Source organism: Pseudophryne corroboree, chromosome 4 (genome assembly GCF_028390025.1).
Source record: "Pseudophryne corroboree isolate aPseCor3 chromosome 4, aPseCor3.hap2, whole genome shotgun sequence".
NCBI classification, from domain to species: Eukaryota; Metazoa; Chordata; class Amphibia; order Anura; family Myobatrachidae; genus Pseudophryne; species Pseudophryne corroboree.
The window spans coordinates 725,615,106-725,640,727 of record NC_086447.1 but is presented as its reverse complement, the minus strand read 5'-3'; the positions used below and the strand labels follow the sequence as shown (position 1 = coordinate 725,640,727).

The window sequence follows — 25,622 nt, the reverse complement described above, 5'->3', positions numbered from 1 at the left end:
CTTAATGCATACCTAGCCACAGTATAAATCAGAGAATGGGAGTGTTAACATTGTAGTGAGCATATAGAAGGAGCAGTAATTTAGAAACATTGACTGCAGACTTTATTCACTTGCAAGGGAGAGTTACCCTAAATGAATCCAAGAAAGTTTAGCTCAACACAGTGAACTTGTTAAAGTTCAAAGGAGGCAATATACGTATTTACGTCTTATGGGCCACTGCATGATTTAATCACTATATACTCAAGTGTGGGACCCAGCACTGTATGGCCCGTTATATAAAGCTCCATTAACTGTAATGTTATTGAATATTAAGCAGAAAGCTATTTGGCTCAGAAAGGAAGGAGAGGCAATGACTGTAAGTAGAGAAGGCCAGTCATAGGAACTCACTAGTAGAGAGACTGCCTTTGTAAAGTAAACGCTGAACTAAGTTGAGTAAAGACAGATCCCTCTGGCTACCATTACATTCCCTTCAGTACAGCTGCATTCTATATACTGCTATTTATATCTGCTTCTGAGAAGGGATGGAGGTTTAGGCAAAAGACTATAAGGGAAAGAGTCCCAGAATACCGTAACTGAAAGTAGTTTGAATTAATCAGTGGGCTGCAGTATAGGGTGGCTGAAGTAGATATGGAATCCTACCTCACCAGCCCTTGGTACTAAGTTAAAGTACAGCCTCAATAAATCTAAAAGGTTGGCCTGGGAATCAAACTGTATGTGAATGTATATATATAATTTATATGCACACTATTGGACAGTGCTAAGAACCTAAATACTTAAGAGGGAAGTGAAAGGGAAAGTTTAATTTCTCTGACGTCCTAGTGGATGCTGGGGACTCCGTAAGGACCATGGGGAATAGACGGGCTCCGCAGGAGACTGGGCACTCCAAAAGAAAGATTAGGTACTATCTGGTGTGCACTGGCTCCTCCCTCTATGCCCCTCCTCCAGACCTCAGTTAGAATCTGTGCCCAGCCAGAGCTGGTTGCACCTAATGGGCTCTCCTGAGCCTGCTAGTAAAGAAAGTAATGTTAGGTTTTTTATTTTCAGTGAGATCTGCTGGCAACAGACTCACTGCTACGTGGGACCGAGGGGAGAGAAGCAAACGTACCTGTTCACAGCTAGGTTGCGCTTCTTAGGCTACTGGACACCATTAGCTCCAGAGGGTTCGAACACAGGCAAAGGTCCTCGGTCGTCCGTTCCCGGAGCCGCGCCGCCGTCCCCCTCGCAGAGCCAGAAGATCAGAAGTTGGTGATGAAATCGGCGGCTGAAGACTCCTGTCTTCATTAAGGTAGCGCACAGCACCGCAGCTGTGCGCCATTGCTCCCACTGCACACCACACCCTCCGGTCACTGTAGGGTGCAGGGCACTGGGGGGGGGGGGGCGCTGGGCAGCAATAAGAATACCTTTGGCATAAAAAAGACACATAATACAGTCTGTGGCTGTATATGTGTAAAACCCCCGCCATTTTTTAGTCAGAAACAGCGGGACAGAAGCCCGCCGCTGAGGGGGCGGGGCCTTCTTCCTCAGCACACCAGCGCCATTTCTCTTCACAGCACCGCTGGAAGGACGCTCCCCAGGCTCTCCCCTGCAGTTTCCTGGCACTAGGAGGGTAAAAAGAGAGGGGAGGGGGGCACATAAATTTAGGCAAAAGGTGTATTGATACAGCAGCTATTGGGAAAAATTCACTTCTGGTAGTGTGTATCCCTGTGTATATAGCGCTGTGGTGTGTGCTGGCATACTCTTTCTCTGTCTCCCCATAGACCTTGTGGGGTCCTGTCCTCAGTCAGAGCATTCCCTGTGTGTGTGCTGTGTGTCGGTGCGGCTGTGTCGACATGTTTGATGAGGAGGGTTACGTGGAGGCGGAGCAAGTGCAGATAAATTTGGTGCCGACACCTGATTGGATGGATATGTGGAAGGTCTTAAATGACAATGTAAACTCATTACATAAGAGATTTGATTATGTTGCTGCCGGGGGACAGCCGGGCTCTCAACCCGGGCCTGCCTAGGCGCCTCAGAGGCCGTCAGCGTCTCAAAAACGCCCACTATCTCAGTTGGTTGACACAGATGTCGACACGGAGTCCGACTCCAGCGTCGACGAGGATGAGGCACTATTACAGCCCAAAATGACTAAGGCCATCCGATACATGATTATTGCAATGAAAAATGTATTACACATTTCAGAGGCTGACCCTGTCCCTGACAAGAGGGTAAATATGTTTGGGGAGAAAAAGCAGCCAGTGACTTTTCCCCCGTCACATGAATTAAATGAGTTATGTGAAGAAGCGTGGTCTTCCCCTGATAAGAAAGTGGTGATTCCCAAGAGAATACTAATGGCGTACCCTTTCCCGCCAACGGATAGGTTACGCTGGGAATCCTCCCCTAGGGTTGACAAGGCCCTGACGCGCTTATCTAAAAGAGTGGCCCTGCCGTCTCAGGATACGGCCGCCCTAAAGGAACCTGCGGATAGGAAGCAGGAAGGTATCTTGAAGTCTGTGTATACACAGTCTGGTACTCTACTGAGACCGGCTATTGCTTCAGCTTGGATGTGCAGTGCTGTTCCAGCATGGACAGATACTCTGTCAGAGGGGTTGGATACCCTGGACAGGGATACCGTATTGCTAACACTTAGCCATATTAAAGATGTCGTCTTATATATGCGGGATGCCCAGAGGGACATTTGCCTGCTGGGCTCTCGAATAAATGCAATGTCCATTTCTGCCAGGAGGGTCTTATGGACTCGGCAATGGACAGGGGATGCCGACTCTAAAAAACACATGGAGGTTTTGCCTTATAAGGGTGAGGAATTGTTTGGGGACGGTCTCTCGGACCTCGTATCCACAGCGACAGCTGGAAAGTCGACTTTCTTGCCACAGGTTTCCTCACAGCCTAAGATAGCACCGTATTACCAAATGCAGTCCTTTCGTTCTCAAAAAAGCAAGAGAGTCAGAGGTGCATCCTTTCTTGCCAGAGGCAGGGGTAGAGGAAAGAAGCTGCACCATGCAGCCAGTTCTCAGGAACAAAAGTCCTCCCCTGCTTCCACTAAGTCCACCGCATGACGCTGGGGCTCCACTGGCGGAGCCAGGAGCGGTGGGGGCGCGTCTCCGAATTTTCTGCAACCAGTGGGTTCGCTCACAAGTGGATCCTTGGGCTATACAAATTGTATCTCAGGGATACAAGCTGGAATTCGAAGTGACGCCCCCTCACCGTTACCTAAAATCCGCTTTGCCAGCTTCTCCCATGGGGAGGGAGATAGTCCTGACGGCTATTCACAAGCTGTACCTCCAGCAAGTGATAATAATGGTACCCCCCCTTCAGCAGGGAAGGGGTTACTATTCCACACTGTTTGTGGTACCGAAACCGGACGGTTCGGTAAGACCCATTCTAAATTTAAAATCCTTGCATTTACATGAAAAAGTTCAAGTTCAAAATGGAATCGCTCAGAGCGGTCATTGCCAGCCTTGAAGAGGGGGATTTTATGGTATCTCTGGACATCAAGGATGCGTACTTGCATGTCCCCATTTATCCGCCTCACCAGGAGTACCTCAGGTTTGTGGTACAAGACTGTCATTACCAATTCCAGACGTTGCCGTTTGGTCTATCCATGGCACAGAGAGTCTTTACCAAGGTAATGGCGGAGATGATGGTACTCCTCCGGAAGCAAGGAGTTACAGTTATCCTGTACTTGGACGATCTCCTCATAAAGGCGAGGTCCAGAGAGCAGTTGTTGGTCAGCGTAGCGCACTCTCAGGAAGTGTTGCTATGGCACGGCTGGATTCTGAATATTCCAAAGTCGCAGCTGAATCCTACGACGCGTCTGCCCTTCCTGGGCATGATTCTGGACACAGAACAGAAGAAGGTATTTCTCCCGGAGGAGAAGGCTCAGGAGTTAGTGACCATGGTCAGGGATCTCCTGAAACCAAAGCAGGTGTCGGTGCATCACTGCACGCGAGTCCTGGGAAAGATGGTAGCGTCATACGAAGCCATTCCTTTCGGCAGGTTCCATGCCAGGATTTTTCAGTGGGATCTGTTGGACAAGTGGTCCGGATCGCATCTTCAGATGCATCGGCTGATCGCCCTGTCCCCGAGGGCCAGGGTGTCTCTTCTGTGGTGGCTGCAGAGTGCTCATCTTCTCGAGGGCCGCAGGTTCGGCATACAAGACTGGGTCCTGGTGACCACGGATGCAAGCCTCCGCGGATGGGGGGCAGTCACTCAGGGAAGAAACTTCCAGGGGCTGTGGTCAAGTCAGGAGACTCGTCTGCACATAAACATACTGGAATTAAGGGCCATATACAACGCCCTGAGTCACGCGGAGCCCCTGCTTCGAGACCAACCAGTGCTGATTCAGTCAGACAACATCATGGCAGTCGCCCATGTAAACCGACAGGGCGGCACAAGAAGCAGGGTGGCGATGGCGGAAGCCACAAGGATTCTTCGTTGGGCGGAAAATCACGTACGAGCACTGTCAGCAGTGTTCATTCCGGGAGTGGACAACTGGGAAGCAGACTTCCTCAGCAGGCTCGACCTCCACCCGGGAGAGTGGGGACTTCATCAAGAAGTCTTCGAGCAGATTGCAAATCGGTGGGAACGGCCACAGGTGAACATGATGGCGTCCCGCCTAAACAAAAATCTAAAAAAAATATTGCGCCAGGTCAAGGGACCCTCAGGCGCTAGCTGTGGACGCACTGGTAACTCCGTGGGTGTTCCAGTCGGTATATGTGTTTCCTCCTCTTCCTCTCATACACAAGGTACTGAGAATAGTAAAAAAAAAGAGGAGTGAGAACGATACTCATTGTTCCGGATTGGCCAAGAAGGTCTTGGTACCCAGAACTTCAAGAGATGGTCACAGAGGACCCATGGCCTCTGCCTCTCAGATAGGACCTGTTGCAGCGGGGGCCCTGTCTGTTCAAAGACTTACCGCGGCTGCGTTTGACGGCATGGCGGTTGAACGCCGGATCCTAGCGGAAAAGGGTATACCGGATGAAGTAATTCCTACGCTGATAAGAGCTAGGAAGGATGTGACAGCAAAGCATTATTACCGCATATGGCGGAAATATGTTGCTTGGTGTGAGGCCAGGAAGGCCCCTACAGAGGACTTCCAGTTGGGTCGTTTTCTGCATTTCCTACAGTCAGGTGTGACTATGGGCCTCAAATTAGGGTCCATAAAGGTTCAGATCTTGCCCTATCCATTTTCTTTCAAAAAGAACTGGCTTCACTGCCTGAGGTTCAGACGCATATTCAGACTCCTTTTGTGCCACCAGTGGCACCTTGGGATCTTAACGTTGTGTTGGATTTCCTGAAATCCCACTGGTTTGAGCCACTTAAGACCGTGGAGCTAAAATATCTCACGTAGAAAGTGGTCATGCTATTGGCCTTAGCTTCGGCTAGGCGTGTGTCAGAATTGGCGGCTTTGTCATGTAAAAGCCCCTATCTGATCTTCCATATGGACAGGGCAGAATTGAGGACTCGTCCCCAATTTCTCCCTAAGGTGGTATCATTGTTTCATTTGAACCAACCTATTGTGGTGCCTGCGGCTACTAGGGACTTGGAGGATTCCAAGTTGCTGGACGTAGTCCGGGCTTTGAAAATTTATGTTTCCAGAACGGCGGGAGTCAGAAAGTCTGACTCGCTGTTTATTCTGTATGCAGCCAACAAGGTTGGCGCTCCTGCTTCGAAGCAGACTATTGCTCGCTGGATCTGTAGCAAGATTCAGCTGGCTCACTCTGCGGCTGGATTGCTGCATCCAAAATCAGTAAAAGCCCATTCCACAAGGAAGGTGGGCTCTTCTTGGGCGGCTGCCCGAGGGGTCTCGGCTTTACAGCTTTGCCGAGCTGCTACTTGGTCGGGTTCAAATACATTTGCTAAGTTCTACAAGTTTGATACCCTGGCTGAGGAGGACCTTGAGTTTGCTCATTCGGTGCTGCAGAGTCGTCCGCACTCTCCCGCCCGTTTGGGAGCTTTGGTATAATCCCCATGGTCCTTACGGAGTCCCCAGCATCCACTAGGACGTCAGAGAAAATAAGAATTTAGTCACCGGTAATTCTATTTCTCGTAGTCCGTAGTGGATGCTGGGCGCCCGTCTCCAAGTGCGGACTTCTTCTGCAATACGTGTATATAGTTATTGCTTACTAAAGGGTTATTGTTATGAGCCATCCGTTGATTGAGGCTCAGTTGTTGTTCATACTGTTAACTGGGTATGGTTATCACAAGTTATACGGTGTGGCTGGTATGAGTCTTACCCTGGATTCCTAATCCTTTCCTTGTAGTGTCAGCTCTTCCGGGCACAGTTTCCCTAACTGAGGTCTGGAGGAGGGGCATAGAGGGAGGAGCCAGTGCACACCAGATAGTACCTAATCTTTCTTTTAGAGTGCCCAGTCTCCTGCGGAGCCCGTCTATTCCCCATGGTCCTTACGGAGTCCCCAGCATCCACTACGGACTACGAGAAATAGAATTACCGGTGAGTAAATTCTTATTTTTATCTGAACTGAGAAATAAATTCCTCTGCTACCAGCGTATTGTTGGCAACCTCATAAATTGCATTGAGTCACATAAATGGAACTTGGCAGTGAAAGCGGCCAAGACTAATGCAGATACAGGGCACTAGCTGCTACACCAGGTAGAAGCTCAGCAAGGGATGGACACAATTGTAGCAGTGTGCAAGGCATCCACTTACAGTGTGGCGAGTAATTGAAACATCCAGCAGCAACAGTAGAGATTGATAGTTATTAAATACCAGCTGTCAGACTACATAGAACTTCAGAAAGAGGAGGCACAATTGTAGCGGAGTGCAGGATACTTTATGCATACTGTTTCATAGACATTGCCTGCTATCTTTTAATGTGGAGAATCTAGCACGATTAAGCAGATGGATATTATACTACATAAACAACTCGTCCTATGACTGAGTCTCGGAGTAGATCAATGTTCGTATAACACACTGTATATAGTATCTTCTGCTATAATAGGGAAAAGAGAATTGGATCCAACAGAAAAGAGAAACCTGCCGCCTATTTGTGTCAGTTATTTGCTAGCATATGCTGATTTAAGGGCCCAGACATTGCACTTATTTTTTGAGTACCCGGGTCACTCTATTATTAACATTACGGTAATTTTTGTGTGTGTATTGCATGCAAAATGACTTGTATAGGTTCTAGAGGGGGAAATAGTGGGACAGGATTATAAATGTAATTTGTTTTACTATGCTAGAAGAATGTGTTCGCTTTTAACCTTTAAATACTTTTATGATGAATAAATACACTTATTCATACTTACCATATATGTAATGTGATTTGAAAATTCCATCCGGAGATCCTGAAAACACAAACAGAAGAACAGGTAGAATATTGTAAAGAGTGTGTGCATATTTACGTTTATGAGATAGACTGATTTGCAATTATTATTCATCATTAGAGAGAGGCTTACCCAGGCAAGCCCAAATAATTAGCTTGGGTGGAGGCACAGATACTGAATAACCATCACCTAGTGAGGAAATTAAGAATCTCATATTAGAGTGTTAGGGGAGGGGTTACAATAGTACATTTATACCCCTTTCACACCGCACAAATAACCCGGTATCGACCCGGCATATTGCTGGGTCGACGTGCGGTGTGAAAGGGGCACAGCCGAAATCGCGGGTCGCCTGACTCGGCAATTCAACCCGGGAATAAAGCAGTGTTATTCCCGGGTTGAATACCGGGTCAGTGGCTGTCTAAACGGGCTCCCGGGTCGATGCGTCCTGGGACCCGTTTACTACAGCAGACAGAGGCGGCGCGGAGATGATCTCATCTCCCAGCGCCGCTGACGGCTCCGCCCCCTGCTGCTATGGCAACCCGCCCGGCATATTGCTGGATCGGGGAAGCCTGTAGCAGCTGCCAATGCCGGATCCCACCCGGGAAGAATCCGTTTCCAATTCCCGGGTGGGATCCGGCATTGGCAGTGTGAAAGGGGTATTAGTGGAGAAGGTTAGCAGTGATAATCTGCAGCATATACCCATCAACTCATTTGAGAAGTTTGGCTTGCATCAGTTTTTCAGATTTGCAGATCACAGAAATTTAATTCCAGCCGTGCTCTGATTATACACTGTATAGGTCACTCTGTACTCTGATCCAAAACAAGTGTCAGAAGCAGTAGATTTGTCCAGCAAACCTTTTCTGGCAGGTTCACCTCCTCTAATTTCCCTAGTTAGAAAGAGGTCTCGTACTAGCAGTTACATCTTCCAAAATAAAACTAGGGATGGCCATCGACCATTGATGGTTCAAACCATGGTCTTCAGCCAGTTATGAATTCTTTAACCATTGATGTTGATTTAAATGGTTTCCCACCATCAATAGGAAGCTGCAGGCCCGATTATCCCCCCCTCCACAATGTTGCACTGTGTATAAGTGTCGGAGGAATTGCAGGGTTGCTGGCTTACAGCTGGGCCTGTCAAGTCAGCTATAGAGTGAGTCGGGCGATCAACATACTGGCACGTTGTAGGTAAGTTACTCACTCAGCTGGCAGTGAGCAGGTCTGCACTGCCCCAGGGTCTAACACACATACATTGTGTGGGGATGCTGACCTAGACTTCTCTCCTGGGTCCCGCCCCCAAGTCAGAACGCAGCAAACAAAGCTGCGTGGGCTATCTTTCTGCACATCCATGTTCTTTAATGGTACATGACCACATAGTATGTTGCCATTGATGGTAACTATCAATGGAGGGCGTTGAGATGACCGTCGCCAAATTAAACTTGCTGTTACAGGAAGGTGACATGGAATAGGAGTAGGAGCCTGTGCTTTTTCAGGTGTTAACACTTTGGTGCCCAGCTACACCTATACCCACTGTTTCCTAGTCTAATATACCTAAAAAAAAAATCACATTTTTTACTGCTAAATTCTAATATCCCTGGTGTTGCGTACACCGCCACTTCACAAAATACTCAGCTTTTCATTTTTTACAACATTCAATGTGTATGCAGTTTAATATAAATCTGCTTCCCATTTACCTGTTAATGGTGTGTTTTAAGATATATTTATTTTCAATTTTCAATAACGTACTTTTTTGTTGTTACACCCCCCTCCCCCCAGACTACCGCTAAAGGTGGAAAAAAAGTGATCCAGACTGATGAGTGGAGGAATGGTACCGTGGAGGAGCGGTTGGAATATGCTCTAGTCAAGGTAAACTTTCATATGGGGTTTCCTACATTTAGGGTTTTATTTACAAAGAGTCGGGTTCTAAAATCCAGTGCTTCTGATCATGTTTATGCTTGCAATTTAAAAGGGCAATGCTAGTAAAAACATTGCCCTTTTAAATATCAGGCTTAAACTCGATTAGGGGCACCGGGTTCTAGAACCCAATGCTTTGTAAATTAACCCTTTACATTGACATTAGTGAACATCAACATGTGGTACTTACTATGTCACAGATGCATCTTTGCAAACAAATTATTCACTTATAACAGACTTCAACAGTAAGGGGCTGATGCAGAGTTTGCGCACTCCCTTGCGTGAATTTGTACTGCACAAGCTTCTGGAATCGGCAGACGCCATACCAGAATAAAGTCAACAGTGTATCACTACGTCAGGGGTTTTCCTGCACTGAAATGCACCTATTTTCTGCTAATTTGCAGTGTCACTAGTGCTTAGGTTCCTCTTCTTTTTTCCATTAATAATAGTAAAAAAAAGTAATTTGCTTCTTTAGGACTGCTACCTTCAACTCTAAAATGTAGAGATGAGCGGGTTCGGTTTCTCTGAAACCGAACCCGCACGAACTTCATGTTTTTTTCACGGGTCCGAGCAGACTCGGATCCTCCCGCCTTGCTCGGTTAACCCGAGCGCGCCCGAACGTCATCATGACGCTGTCGGATTCTCGCGAGACTCGGATTCTATATAAGGAGCCGCGCGTCGCCGCCATTTTCACACGTGCATTGAGATTGATAGGGAGAGGACGTGGCTGGCGTCCTCTCCATTAGAAATTAGATTAGAAGAGAGAGAGAGATTGTGCAGAGTCAGACAGAGTTTACCACAGTGACCAGTGCAGTTGTTGTTAGTTAACTTTTATTTATTTTAATATAATATATCCGTTCTCTGCTATATCCGTTCTCTGCCTGAAAAAAAACGATACACAGCAGCAGCCAGTCACACAGTGTGACTCAGTCTGTGTGCACTCAGCTCAGCCCAGTGTGCTGCACATCAATGTATAAAAGGCAAAGCTTATAATAATTGTGGGGGAGACTGGGGAGCACTGCAGGTTGTTATAGCAGGAGCCCCCAGGAGTACATAATATTATATTAATTTAAAATTAAACAGTGCACACTTTTGCTGCAGGAGTGCCACTGCCAGTGTGACTAGTGGTGACCAGTGCCTGACCACCAGTATAGTAGTATATTGTTGTATGTATTGTATACTATCTCTTTATCAACCAGTCTATATTAGCAGCAGACACAGTACAGTGCGGTAGTTCACGGCTGTGGCTACCTCTGTGTCGGCAGTCGGAACTCGGCAGGCAGTCCGTCCATCCATAATTGTATTACAATATATACCACCTAACCGTGGTATTTTTTTTTCTTTCTTTATACCGTCGTCATAGTGTCATACTAGTTGTTACGAGTATACTACTATCTCTTTATCAACCAGTGTACAGTGCGGTAGTTCACGGCTGTGGCTACCTCTGTGTCGGCAGTCGGCAGGCAGTCCGTCCATCCATAATTGTATTATTATTATAATATATACCACCTAACCGTGGTTTTTTTTTCATTCTTTATACCGTCATAGTGTCATACTAGTTGTTACGAGTATACTACTATCTCTTTATCAACCAGTGTACAGTGCGGTAGTTCACGGCTGTGGCTACCTCTGTGTCGGCAGTCGGCAGGCAGTCCGTCCATCCATAATTGTATTATTATTATAATATATACCACCTAACCGTGGTTTTTTTTTCATTCTTTATACCGTCGTCATAGTGTCATACTAGTTGTTACGAGTATACTACTATCTCTTTATCAACCAGTGTACAGTGCGGTAGTTCACGGCTGTGGCTACCTCTGTGTCGGCAGTCGGCAGGCAGTCCGTCCATCCATAATTGTATTATTATTATAATATATACCACCTAACCGTGGTTTTTTTTCCATTCTTTATACCGTCGTCATAGTGTCATACTAGTTGTTACGAGTATACTACTATCTCTTTATCAACCAGTGTACAGTGCGGTAGTTCACGGCTGTGGCTACCTCTGTGTCGGCAGTCGGCAGGCAGTCCGTCCATCCATAATTGTATTATTATTATTATAATATATACCACCTAACCGTGGTTTTTTTTTCATTCTTTATACCGTCGTCATAGTGTCATACTAGTTGTTACGAGTATACTACTATCTCTTTATCAACCAGTGTACAGTGCGGTAGTTCACGGCTGTGGCTACCTCTGTGTCGGAACTCGGCAGGCAGTCCGTCCATCCATAATTGTATTATATACCACCTAACCGTGGTTTTTTTATACCACCTAACCGTGGCAGTCCGTCCATAATTGTATACTAGTATCCAATCCATCCATCTCCATTGTTTACCTGAGGTGCCTTTTAGTTCTGCCTATAAAATATGGAGAACAAAAAAGTTGAGGTTCCAAAATTAGGGAAAGATCAAGATCCACTTCCACCTCGTGCTGAAGCTGCTGCCACTAGTCATGGCCGAGACGATGAAATGCCAGCAACGTCGTCTGCCAAGGCCGATGCCCAATGTCATAGTACAGAGCATGTCAAATCCAAAACACCAAATATCAGAAAAAAAAGGACTCCAAAACCTAAAATAAAATTGTCGGAGGAGAAGCGTAAACTTGCCAATATGCCATTTACCACACGGAGTGGCAAGGAACGGCTGAGGCCCTGGCCTATGTTCATGGCTAGTGGTTCAGCTTCACATGAGGATGGAAGCACTCAGCCTCTCGCTAGAAAAATGAAAAGACTCAAGCTGGCAAAAGCAGCACAGCAAAGAACTGTGCATTCTTCGAAATCCCAAATCCGAATTCCGAGCCCACCCGCTGGCGGTGATGCAGGGCAGTCTGGAGCGACTGCTGATGCTGACATCTGGTCCGGACTGAAGGACCTGACAACCATTACGGACATGTCGTCTACTGTCACTGCATATGATTCTCTCACCATTGATAGAATGGTGGAGGATTATATGAGTGACCGCATCCAAGTAGGCACGTCACACAGTCCGTACTTATACTGGCAGGAAAAAGAGGCAATTTGGAGGCCCTTGCACAAACTGGCTTTATTCTACCTAAGTTGCCCTCCCACAAGTGTGTACTCCGAAAGAGTGTTTAGTGCCGCCGCTCACCTTGTCAGCAATCGGCGTACGAGGTTACATCCAGAAAATGTGGAGAAGATGATGTTCATTAAAATGAATTATAATCAATTCCTCCGCGGAGACATTGACCAGCAGCAATTGCCTCCACAAAGTACACAGGGAGCTGACATGGTGGATTCCAGTGGGGACGAATTGATAATCTGTGAGGAGGGGGATGTACACGGTGATATATCGGAGGATGATGATGAGGTGGACATCTTGCCTCTGTAGAGCCAGTTTGTGCAAGGAGAGATTAATTGCTTCTTTTTTGGTGGGGGTCCAAACCAACCCGTCATTTCAGTCACAGTCGTGTGGCAGACCCTGTCACTGAAATGATGGGTTGGTTAAAGTGTGCATGTCCTGTTTTGTTTATACAACATAAGGGTGGGTGGGAAGGGCCCAAGGACAATTCCATCTTGCACCTCTTTTTTCTTTTATTTTTCTTTGCGTCATGTGCTGTTTGGGGAGGGTTTTTTGGAAGGGACATCCTGCGTGACACTGCAGTGCCACTCCTAGATGGGCCCGGTGTTTGTGTCGGCCACTAGGGTCGCTTATCTTTCTCACACAGTCAGCTACCTCATTGCGCCTCTTTTTTTCTTTGCGTCATGTGCTGTTTGGGGAGGGTTTTTTGGAAGGGACATCCTGCGTGACACTGCAGTGCCACTCCTAGATGGGCCCGGTGTTTGTGTCGGCCACTAGGGTCGCTTATCTTTCTCACACAGTCAGCTACCTCATTGCGCCTCTTTTTTTCTTTGCGTCATGTGCTGTTTGGGGAGGGTTTTTTGGAAGGGACATCCTGCGTGACACTGCAGTGCCACTCCTAGATGGGCCAGGTGTTTGTGTCGGCCACTAGGGTCGCTAATCTTACTCACACAGCTACCTCATTGCGCCTCTTTTTTTCTTTGCGTCATGTGCTGTTTGGGGAGGGTTTTTTGGAAGGGACATCCTGCGTGACACTGCAGTGCCACTCCTAGATGGGCCCGGTGTTTGTGTCGGCCACTAGGGTCGCTTATCTTTCTCACACAGTCAGCTACCTCATTGCGCCTCTTTTTTTCTTTGCGTCATGTGCTGTTTGGGGAGGGTTTTTTGGAAGGGACATCCTGCGTGACACTGCAGTGCCACTCCTAGATGGGCCCGGTGTTTGTGTCGGCCACTAGGGTCGCTAATCTTACTCACACAGCTACCTCATTGCGCCTCTTTTTTTCTTTGCGTCATGTGCTGTTTGGGGAGGGTTTTTTGGAAGGGACATCCTGCGTGACACTGCAGTGCCACTCCTAGATGGGCCCGGTGTTTGTGTCGGCCACTAGGGTCGCTGAGCTTAGTCATCCAGCGACCTCGGTGCAAATTTTAGGACTAAAAATAATATTGTGAGGTGTAAGGTGTTCAGAATAGACTGAAAATGAGTGTTAATTATGGTTATTGAGGTTAATAATACTATGGGATCAAAATGACCCCCAAATTCAATGTTTTAAGATGTTTTTTAGGGTTTTTTGAAAAAACCACCCGAATCCAAAACACACCCGAATCCGACAAAAAAAATTCGGTGAGGTTTTGCCAAAACGCGGTCGAACCCAAAACACGGCCACGGAACCGAACCCAAAACCAAAACACAAAACCCGAAAAATTTCAGGCGCTCATCTCTACTAAAATGTCTAAATATAATAATAATAATTTTATTTATATAGCACTCTTTCTCCAATAGGACTCAAGTCATTTAACAGATAGAATGAACATAATACAATACAGAAACAATTAAGTACAGAAAAGCTTTTCTTAAAATATAGAGAGCATGGAGATACTAAAGGGACATTAAGGCAATGCATAAGTAAACAGGAATGTCTTGAGTCTGTGTTTGAAGGATTCTACAGTGGGGACCTCTCGAACTGTGCGGTGAAGCGAGTTCCATAGAGTTGGAGCCACATGGCTAAAAGCTCGAACCCCAGATGAATTTCATGAGATTCTAGGCACTGCCAATAGTTCTTCATCTACATATCGCAGTAAATATCTACAAAAGGCGGGTACTCTTATCCAGGCGGTGGCAACTTTGAAGAGGTCCTATACGAAGGTGGAACTAGAGTTAGAGGCCTCATGTAGATCTCTTGAACTTGCTTATCTATCTGACAATTTAGACTCCTCTAAGGAAGTCTGGGTGCTTGCTCAAAGGGAGTGGAATGAGTGTCTGGCTGATAAGGAAAAGCATCGCTTGCTTTTTATGAAACATTCTCAATATGCTACAGGCGATAGACTGGGTCGTTTTTTTGGCTAGATTGGCACGTACTGAGAAACCATCTAATACTATAGTTACAATCAACAGGCAAGATGGGAATGTATATAATCAAACCCCTGATATTGCTGGACAGTTCCTTGACTATTACCGTTGGGTATATGACACTAAGCTGGTCTGTGATGATAGTGAGCTGCGGGCTTTCTTGGTGCAATACCCATACCAGCATTGACTCAGGAGACACATGACTTTCTTGACTCTCCACTCTCGGCAGATGAAATATAAACAGCCGTAAAGTCATTCCTTGGGACTAAGGTGCCGAGACTAGACTGTATCCCATTGGAGTTATACAAAAAGCATGGTGCTTTTTATGTATCCAGACTATTAACGCTATTTAATGGTGTGTTTGAATTGGAGTCTTTACCTGAATCTATGTCTGAGGCACTGATAATAGTATTGTTGAAGCCTGACAAGGACCCCACTAAGGTTGAGTCGTATAGACCCATATCTTTGTTACCCACAGAAATCAAATTCTTAGCCAAAGCCTTGGCAATTAAACTTAATTCTGTCATTGCTCAACTAATACATGAAACCAGACCGGCTTTATGCCTGGTAAATCCACCATGATTAATCTTAGGAGGCTGTTTACTCATCTCCAGGTCCCCCGTAGTGATGCTCATACTTCTGTTACAGTTTTATTAGATGCCGCTAAAGCGTTTGATTCAGTTAAGTGGACGTTCCTGTGGGGGACCATGGAGAAATTTGGGATAGGCTCCGGGTTTATCAAATGGGTCAAGCTGATGCATTCGGCTCCCTGTGCTAGAGTCTCAGTTAATGAATTTTTCTCTTTCATCCACTAGGGGACACTGAAGTCCTATACAGTAGGGGTGTGAAGCCTTGAACCGGAGGTGTGGCACAATCTTAAATTAGCATTGTTTGCACAGCTGGCTCCTCCCCCTTCACATCCCTCCTCCCTCAGTTTGAAAAATTGTGCTGGAGGCACAACACGTGGAGCACTTGAGCTTCTGACTAAAAATCTAAAAGGGGCTGCGTAACCCTAATAAAAGGGGGACAAGGCTGCCTGATAGCAGAGAGACAAAGATACCTATTGAAGGGACCTGCATCTCTCCACAGGAGATCCTCAATATTCAACTAAGAGTGAGTACTGGTCGTACAAGCTTAGGCTAGGGTCTTCCAGTAGTAAAAGTTTTTTTTTTTCTTTTTTTTTTATCTCTCTCTCTCTTATAGTATAATTTTCTCTCTCTCTACTCTCTTATAAAGTCAGTCCAGCTATTGCAGTTTAAATCTCCCCTGATATAAACAGCGGGGAAGTAGCTAACAGGGAGGGACGGCAGAGCGACGGTGCCCGGCGTGTGGGAGCCTTAGTGCGGCGCGGGACTCAGCCTGTCTTCCCTGTGAGCAGGGAGGGACGGCGGAGCGGCGCGCTGCACAGCGAATGATGAGACCCACAGACGGAGCGGAGCACAGGCGGCGCTACGGGAGACTGTCCCGGCGCGCGCCGAATAGAGGACTCGGCGCGCACCAGCGACCAGCGTGTGGGGGTCAGTAGAGCATCAGGACTGGACGCACTAAAGCAGCGCATAGAGAAGGTATGCGCAAAGCCCACACGCTCATAACAGTGCTGCAGGCTCTTGTTTTCTGTAAGCTTACATTTAGTGGTGGCCATGTTTCTTCGTTTTGGCGCCAGGCTGAGTAAAGGATGGGTCCTCCCCCCTCCCCCAGTCGTGTACATAGGGGAAGGTTTTTTTATAAAAGAATTAGCTCCCCCTGCTGCATTGCCTGGATAGTGCATGCATTAATATAGTAGAGGGATCGTTAGGTAACAGCTCCCTCTGCTGGTGTAATGTATATATAACATATGAGGATCTCCTGAAAAGTAATCAAAATTTACAATTTATGTTTTCAAGGGACTTCTGTTTCAAAGATCCCGAAGAAAATACACGGAAGCAAGCCAACTCTAACATCGTAGCTGATTTACAGTTGGGGTGTGAGAGTTGCGAATCGGCTGGTGTTTTATTTTAAATTTTTATTTTTTTTGGCCTGTTCCTTTTATAGAGAAAAAGCGACAGGTAATTCCAGCCGAATCCAATACTTTCGCTTCCGTCATCTCCCAGTCTTTCTCTTCCTAGTTTAAAGGGTGAAAGCGCTGCGGGCTCCCCTAGTACAGGGTTTTTAAAAACAACATGTCTAAGGCTACCAAGACCTCAAAGACCTGCTATGTTTGTACGAAATGTAACAAGAAGAGCACGCGGGTTGGCAGCTCCGGGGTGTGCGACTCCTGCTTAGACAAGGACGCTCCACCTGGGAGCAGTGCTCTGGCTAAGGCATGGGAAGACAACCTTGCTAATAGAATCTCCAAGGAGATGGCAGAATCCCGAAAACAGCAGTCGGAATGGGCTGCGGGATTCTCAAAGACGATGGAGGAATTTCTCATCAAGTTAACGCCGCCCGCACACGCAGATACGAGTGTGCGCAGGGCTGTTAAAAGAACTCTTCCTCTTATACCAGAATCTGAGGAGGAAGAGGGTTTTCTTCTGGATACGGAAGAAGGTGAGTTAATTGAACCTAACCTAGACGCCGATTTTCCTGAAGAAGACTCGGCGATCTCGGGTCTGGATTACTTAATTGACGCGGTAAAGGACATCCTAAGCTTTAAGGAAGCGGAAATCCGGGAGCCGGAAGAATTCGATTTGTTCGAATCCCAGAAGCCGCGTTCAGCAGAGTTCCCCATTCCTAAATCTCTCCAATCTCAGATGGAAGAGGCTTGGAAACAACCTGACAAACGTTTTCAATTTCCGAAACGGTTTCAGGTAACTTACCCCCTACCAAGGGGTGTAATGGACAAGTGGGAGTCTCCGCCGGTAGTGGATGCTTCCCTAGGAAGGTTGTCAAAGAAGACAATCTTGCCAATTCCTAACGTAACTACTTTAAAGGATGCGTCCGACCGTAAAGTTGAGACTGCGTTAAAATCAATATTTGTAGCAGCAGGTGCAGCGCAGAGACCTGCGATCGTCTGTGCTTGGGTCAACAAGGCTATGGGTGCATGGTTCGGCCGTATAGTACAAGCTATTGAGGAGGAAAATAGCTTAGAAGAGATTACACAGCTGGCGGAACACATTCGAGAATCTGCTTCATACTTGTGTCAAGCTTCTAAGGATATTAGCAGAATAGCATCGCGCATATCTGCATCGGCCATATCGGCTAGGAGGATTTTATGGCTCAGAGAATGGCAAGGAGACTCTGACACCAAGAAGGCGGTAGAATCCATCCCCTTTGGGGGTGAAATGCTGTTCGGACCAGAGTTGGACAAGTGGATTTTGCAGGCTACAGCGGGGAAGTCCACTTTTCTGCCTACTCCTTATACGAGAACCGCTCCACAAACTAGGAGAGGTTATTCGGGACCAGCGTTTACTTCATTTAGATCACAGTCCTTTCGAGCCCGTGGAAGGGGTTTCGGTACACAAGCACGCGGGGGCAGAGGTAGAGGCCGCTCGCAGGCAGCGACCAGAAAGCCGGATAAACCTGCTGACAAGACCGTGGCATGACGGCCTCCCAGCTCACCTGGGGTCCCCCTTGGTGGGCGGCCGACTGGAATGTTTTCAGGACATCTGGGCCAAAACCTCACCAGAACTTTGGGTGAACAACTTAATCTCTCAGGGATACAGACTGGAATTTCAACAGAGACCTCACAGTCAGTTTTTTACAACAGGATTGCCTCAGTGCCCTCAAAAAGCAAGGGCACTACGGGCAGCAATTCTCAAATTGCTACAAGCAGAGGTCATTATTCCGCTTCCCGCTTCTCAGAGAGGAACGGGGTTCTATTCCAATCTTTTTGTCGTGCCAAAGCCAGACGGGACGGTCAGACCAATACTCAATTTAAAAGTTTTCAACCAGTTTTTAAGAGTCTACAAATTCAAGATGGAATCAATCCAATCAGTCATTGCAGGCTTAGAACAGGGCGAGTTCATGGTATCCATGGACATAAAAGATGCATATCTGCATATTCCAATCTGGACTCCTCACCAGGCTTACTTAAGGTTCGCACTGGTAGAGGATCACTACCAATTCCGGGCCTTGCCGTTCGGTCTAGCGTCAGCTCCAAGAATTTTCACAAAGATCATGGCGGTCATGGTGGCAGGACTGAGACTGTTGGGGGTCACGATTATACCTTATCTGGACGATTTACTGATCAAGGCTCCATCTCAGAATCGACTGCTCAAGGATGTTCAGACATCCCATCAATTTCTAATTCAACATGGATGGATTGTCAATTTCCAAAAGTCCAACCTCATACCGACTCAACGGATTCAATTCCTCGGTCTCATCTTGGACACGGTCCTATTACGTGTGTTCCTACCAGAGAACAAGGTCCAGGACCTACAGAGATTAGTGGCTCAGGTACTGAGGACGAAAACCGTTTCTCTGCACCTCGGTGTGCAACTTCTCGGGAAGATGGTGGCGTCGTTCGAAGCTCTCCAGTACGGCAGACTTCATTCCCGACCATTCCAAATAAACCTCATTGCTCAGGGAGCAGGCTCGCACTGGCTTCTCCATCGGAGAATCCGACTTCAACCACAAGTACGGGTCTCCTTGATATGGTGGTCGTTACACAAGAACCTTACGGCCGGCAAGAAATGCGGCATTTGGGATTGGAGGATTCTGACGACGGACGCCAGTCTCAGAGGTTGGGGAGCCGTCCTAGAGGACCATCAGTTTCAAGGACGGTGGACGCTACAGGAAAGCAAACTACCCATAAATATCCTCGAACTAAGAGCAGTTTACAATGCACTTCTCTTAGCAGAAGACCTAGTCATGAATCAACACATCAGGATTCAGTCAGACAATGTCACAATGACGGCTTACATAAACCGTCAGGGAGGAACAAAGAGCAGGATGGCGTTAAAGGAAGCCACAAGGATCTTGTTGTGGGCAGAAAGAAGAGACATCATTCTCTCGGCAGTGTTCATTCCAGGTGTGGAGAACTGGGAAGCAGATTACCTCAGTCGCCAAGACATGCATCCGGGAGAGTGGTGCCTTCATCCACGGATTTTCAACATGATTGTGAGAAGATGGGGTCTGCCTCAGGTGGACCTAATGGCGTCTCGACAAAACCATCAGCTGCCCAGATATGTGTCAAGAACTCGAGATCTAGCAGCAGAAGGAGTGGACGCATTAACACTTCCTTGGTGTTACAGGAGGGTTTACATACCATTCCCACTCATACTGTCAAAGTCAGAAAAATATCTCTATGCACACTACCATATTTGCACCTCACACAGGTCCGTGCTGCGCATGCGTACGCTCTCCCGTGCGTACGCATACTCACAGTCGCGGGCACCCGCAGGCGCACGGTATGCGTATTTACGGTAGAGTTTATGTGATCGTAGCGTGCGACTCAATCGTTACATATTTTCAGTAATAATGTATTTTGTAGATCATGGTCCCTTTGATAGATTCTGAAAGTTTAGTTAACATAGCATGTTCCTGAACAGAGAGATCCCTCTTTGTATTGTACGAAGGGTCTAACAGGGGTCATACAGTGGTGTTTGGTACCCATCGGAAGAGTATTTAAATAGCAATATTCCGGTGTTGGTTTGGAGCAGATTAATCGCTCGTGCGAATAGTTATGGACATAAGAAGTTTATGTCCATTTACTATTATTTGTTCTTATTTAGTCATGCGGCGGGAAACTCAGTATCCCACCCACCTGAACAGTTGGAAACAGTCACAACCCACCTGTATGAATCAACCTATGACCTTTTGTTATAGTGCGAAGTCGAATTCCTGTGTCCAATGAACAATAAGATTGTAGGGACCATTGAATTGCATTGTGTGTGGGGCATAAATAGGCAGGCCGACCATATCCAGTTCACTCTCTTCAACGGTTCTCATTGCTGATAATCGGGAGCTGGATATCGAGGCGCATGCGATCAGTTCCCCTTGTGCGTAAGTGTTTCTCCGCAACTATATTGATCTTCTTGTTATTGTGGGCCAATCTCTCTCAATTTCTCTCTCTCTCTCCTTCTCTTTCTCACTCATTTTCCCTTAAATTGTATTGTATTGTATTTCCTGTGTAGTTATCTGGTTAGGTAGTCTATGTTATATTGTAGTGTATGACTTGTATTGTGTTTAACTCTTTTGCAAGTATAGCATTCATAATATATATTTTAGGCGTTGGACCCTGAGCACGGTATCTGTGTGTTTCTTATAGTATTAAGTATTCTCAGAGCGTCGGTGACGCTCAAACAGCTTTTAAGGTAATAAGGTTATACTGTGTTGCATTTACTCTCTAACATTACACTAAGGTTTTCCTGCACAATACACTGTTTATGGTTTAGATACAAAGGTTTAATATAGTGAGCGTCAGCTCCGCTGGTGATCCCCTCGTGGTCCCGAGCGTTCGCTACGCTATAGCGAATCATTACTTTAGTTAACAGCCAATAACGTGCCTGCCTGTGATCTCTTGGCCGTGAGTGAACGTGACGCTTGAGCGTCTCGATCACGGCAAAGCGATTGTTACGCAACTAGCGTACCCGTACGGTACTTCATACATAAATAGCGTACAGTGTTCTTAGACCTCATAAAGGGTATTATATACGATAAATGTTTAGCTTTATCAATTGGCGGCTCGCCCTGTCCTTCACATATCTGCACTAGGTAATTTCAGCAGACATTATCCAGCAGCAAAGGGCGGGAGATCATATTCCTCGTAGTGCTGTTTGGATAAGCGTCTGCTTCTCTTAGTAAAGGGTGCTGAAGGAATCCGGGAACCGGAGGTAAGAACAAAACAATAGTGTCTTTTTAAAACTGTTTATTTTTCTGTCTTGCGTACACACGCACGCACACACATATATCTGCATTTCCTTTTCATTGGTGTATTTTCGTATGTCACTCTCCTGTTTGCCAGCTCTATAGTTGATAAACGTATAAATTGTGTTACGGTGGATCTTTGCTTTGCGTACACGTGTCTCTAACAAAAGACTGAGACTTGCGTACGCAATCCAAGGGCCGACGCACGCAGCGTATATTACGCAACGGAGCGTACGGGTACGCCCACGTAACTCAAATCACAAGTTTTTTTTTTCTCTCCTCTCAACGCGATAAGTAGCGCCACGCGGTAAATAACGCCAGGCGATAAATCGCGCAAAATTTTTTTTTAAATTCCAAATTTAAATTAATAGATCCTTCTCCTAATTTGTAACACATCTGGTCTAAAGAGAAATTTCTGCGCAGAAATAGAAATAGAAACAAAAGTGTACATGTGGTGAGTGAGTGTGTTGTATACAATTTTACAGGTTGAACCACAAGAAAAGTCGAGTTCTCGTGAGGTACATGCGTGTAAGTGACGTACATGGTGGCTAGGGAGGCATCCCTGGTTAAATATACAATTTGAGCATTAGAGTGTAGCAGACCAGGAGGTCATACTGTAACAGACCAGGAGGTCATAGCAGACCAACAGGTTCAGGTACAGCAGACAAGGAAGTCCGCTATACAGTCCACAGGCACAACACCAAGAAAGGGTTGGTGCAACACCCATATAGGCCATATAAGCTCTGGCTGAAGGAATTCGCAGCCGAAATTTTCGATTCCACTGGTCGCTCAGTACATAAGATTAGTTGCTTGTGTACTAAACGATTGTACCGCACGTAATTGTGTGCATTAGTAAACCTGACCGGTACTATTTGTGTACGAAGGTCATAAACGCTATTTGTACATTCTAACGTGATTTGTGTAATTTTTTTTTATTTTAAGGGAAGTTCGCTGCTCACTCAGGAACTATCCAGCAACCAATAGTTACTGGAAAGAGTAAGTGTTCTTCGGAGCACCCTCACAGGTTCCAGTAAATAGAGGTTCAGGTCGCAGGGGCCCTAGGTCGAGTACGCCAGCACCATATCGGTGTGATCAGGTCGTATTGGTCGGCGTGGGCGAGTGAGTGGGGTACTCGGTAAACCGCCACCGTCAGCCTATTTTGGACATTTGGTTTGCGTAAGGGTTGGTTAAATAAAGCAACACCTTCGAACTATGGGGGCCACTTGTTCAGGTAGGGGGCGATCAACCTCGGTTCGGGTTGATTCAGTGAACCGACCAATTGGGTCGGCAAGGTATGTAATGTGTGAGAAATACGGAAGTCACACAGAAGCTTTATGTGATGAATGGGAGAGAATGACAGTACATGACGGGGAGAAATTCCCAAGAGTAGGTAGCTTCAGCACAGAAGTGTTAACGAATTTAAGGAGAAGGATATGTCTCATTAAATCAACAAAGAGACGAATCAAACATTACGATTATTTGCAGTTGTGGCAGCAGGAATGTGACATACAGAGAGGATTGGCTCAGGCGGCGGGATCTGGCTCAATCAGAAAACTGATAGCCACGGCCCCACCGCCACCATACATATCAGGAGAAAAATTGGTTGCGGAGAATGACGCACTAAGGTGTAACACACAAACACTTAGCAACTGTATAAATGTTAAAGATAATGTTAACCAATTAACCAACGCAAGTATTAACCCGTGCAAGTTGTACCCTGTTTTGAACTTCCCTCAGGAGTGTGATCAAGAAGACGAATCGGCAACAATTTCAGCGCTCTCTCTAGCAGCCACCATAGCAGAGACCACAGTAGGCACAGCTCCACCCACGAGATTAGTAACAAAGGCCCTAGCGGAGGGATAGGTGAGGTCGTGTCTACAGGTAAGTACGGCACCATACACTATGCTGAAGCCATTTCACCACAGGCTGTAGAACCCACACAGAGTGATGTTGTTAGAGTTAATCCTGTTAGGGTAATAGCTGTTCCAAATGGGAAAACTGACACAACAGGGGTCACCCCTGTGAGGAACATTGCCATGTATAGCCCATTTTCCAGAATGGAATTAAGGACCATCGTGTCTGAATTCCCTGACCCTAGAAAAGAATTAGTTGCCAGTCAAAAATACATCAGAGACTTAGGTAACACTGTAGAGCCCAACAATAAAGACTGGCAGATATTGCTGAGAGCATGTTTACCCTCCAATGTTGACGCAACTCAATTTTTAGCTGATTGCGGATTAGATCAGGATGTACCTCTTACAGATGTGTACAACAAAGACAATGTAAAAAGAATAAACTTACAGTTAAAAGAATATTTCCCAGCGGTAGTCGGATGGAACAAGATATTCTCCATTAAACAGAAGGAGTCAGAGACAGCTGCAGAGTATTTTCACAGAGCATTATCAGAAATGGCAAAATACACAGGCATAGAGGACATTAAAACAAACATAAACCATCGAGAAGTAGCAGTATCGGTACTGATGGATGGTTTAAAAGAGTCATTGAAGACTAGGGTACAGACCACACAACCATGTTGGCGAGGTCTGTCTGTGGCTACTTTGAGAGAGGCTGCTATTGATCACGATAGGAACATCACCAGACACAGGGAACAACAAAGTGATAAGTTAATGGCCGTAAGTATACAGGCCCTGACCACAAGGCAGCCTTTGTTTGTATCACCAAACCCTGTGGGTAAGTCAAGTGTGGTTACTTGTTATTCTTGTCATAAACAGGGACACATGGCACGAGATTGTAGAGTAAAGAATGTACAAAACTCATACCAACCCCCTAGACAACGACACGACACACGACATTGGGATCAGGGTCCGCAGAAACGGAGTTATGAGCCACATGCAGGGGAAACAAAAAGATATCCCCCGAACAGAGACTGGCAAGCCTCTGGTAGCTCCCAATTAACTCCATCACAAGTAGTTGCTGCCAGCGGGATTCAGGGAGGTCACCATACCCAATAGGGGTGTGGCCATACCTGTAATCTGCAGCCAGTAAAATTGATTGCAAGTCTTGGAAGTGAACCAGAAATTGCAATCAATGTAGCTGGTAAATCATTAAACTTTCTTGTAGACACAGGGGCGGCCAAATCAGTGATAAATTCGACAGTTGGCATGAGGACCACTGGTAGGACAATTCCAGCCGTGGGAGTAACAGGAGTAGTCCAGCATTACCCTGTTAGCAAACCAGCAGAGATTACAATAGGGCCTTTACATACCAAGCATTCCTTTTTGCTGGCTGCATCGGCACCGACCAATCTCCTGGGAAGAGACTTACTGTGTAAAATGGGGTGCGTCATTTATTGTACTCCTGAAGGTGTATTCTTGGACATACCTGAGAATCACGCTCAGGAAGTACGAGACATGTTAGACTCCCCGTCAAAATTAATGTCACATACCACTATGACAAATAGGACTCCCTCCCAAGTAGAAGAAATGACATCTCAGATACCAGAGTCACTTTGGACTAAAGATGGACAGGACACTGGATTAATGGCAAACGTAGCTCCGGTAGTTGTACAAGTAAAAGATGGTAGGATAGCTCCAAAAATCCCACAGTACCCTCTGAAGCCAGAGGTGGAGTTAGGAGTTTACCCAGTAATAGAGCGCTTACTACAACAGGGCATTCTGGTAAGAACGTCCAGCACTGCTAATAGTCCCATCTTCCCTGTGAAAAAGAGTGGGGGGAGGGGTTACCGGCTAGTGCAGGATCTAAGGGGGATTAACAAAATAGTTGAGAGTCAGTTCCCCGTAGTGCCAAATCCAGCTGTCATCCTAATGCAAATCCCTCCCACTGCGAAATTTTTCACTGTTATTGACCTCTGCTCCGCTTTCTTTTCGGTACCTCTGCACCCTGACAGTCAATATTTGTTCGCATTTACATACAGAGGAGTCCAATACACATGGACTCGATTACCACAAGGATTCATAGATAGCCCAAGTATATTTTCTCAGGCTTTGCATGATTGTTTACAGTCTTTCCAACCAGTGAGTGGATCAGTATTAATACAGTACGTGGATGATCTACTGTGTTCTGATTCATTGGAGGCATCCCTGAAGGATACGAAACAGCTCCTGTTTCATCTTTCAGACACAGGACACAAGGTTTCCAAAGACAAGTTGCAATTATGCCAAACTAAGGTAAAATATTTGGGACACTGTTTAACACAAGGACTGAGACACCTGACCGCTGATAGAATTCAAGCAATTAGAGACATGACTCTGCCACAAACCCAGCAACAGATC

General features: G+C 46.3%; 1 protein-coding gene across 1 annotated transcript in view; it reads left to right on the top strand.

Annotated features, from left to right (window-relative positions):
• The window catches only part of MTR (5-methyltetrahydrofolate-homocysteine methyltransferase), a 224,570-nt gene that overhangs the window by 89,749 nt on the left and 109,199 nt on the right, over positions 1-25,622 (top strand). Inside the window, exon 19 of the mRNA XM_063918059.1 lies at positions 9,058-9,147. Coding sequence (XP_063774129.1) covers positions 9,058-9,147 — 90 coding nt within the window. The remainder of the gene's footprint in view (positions 1-9,057; positions 9,148-25,622) is intronic.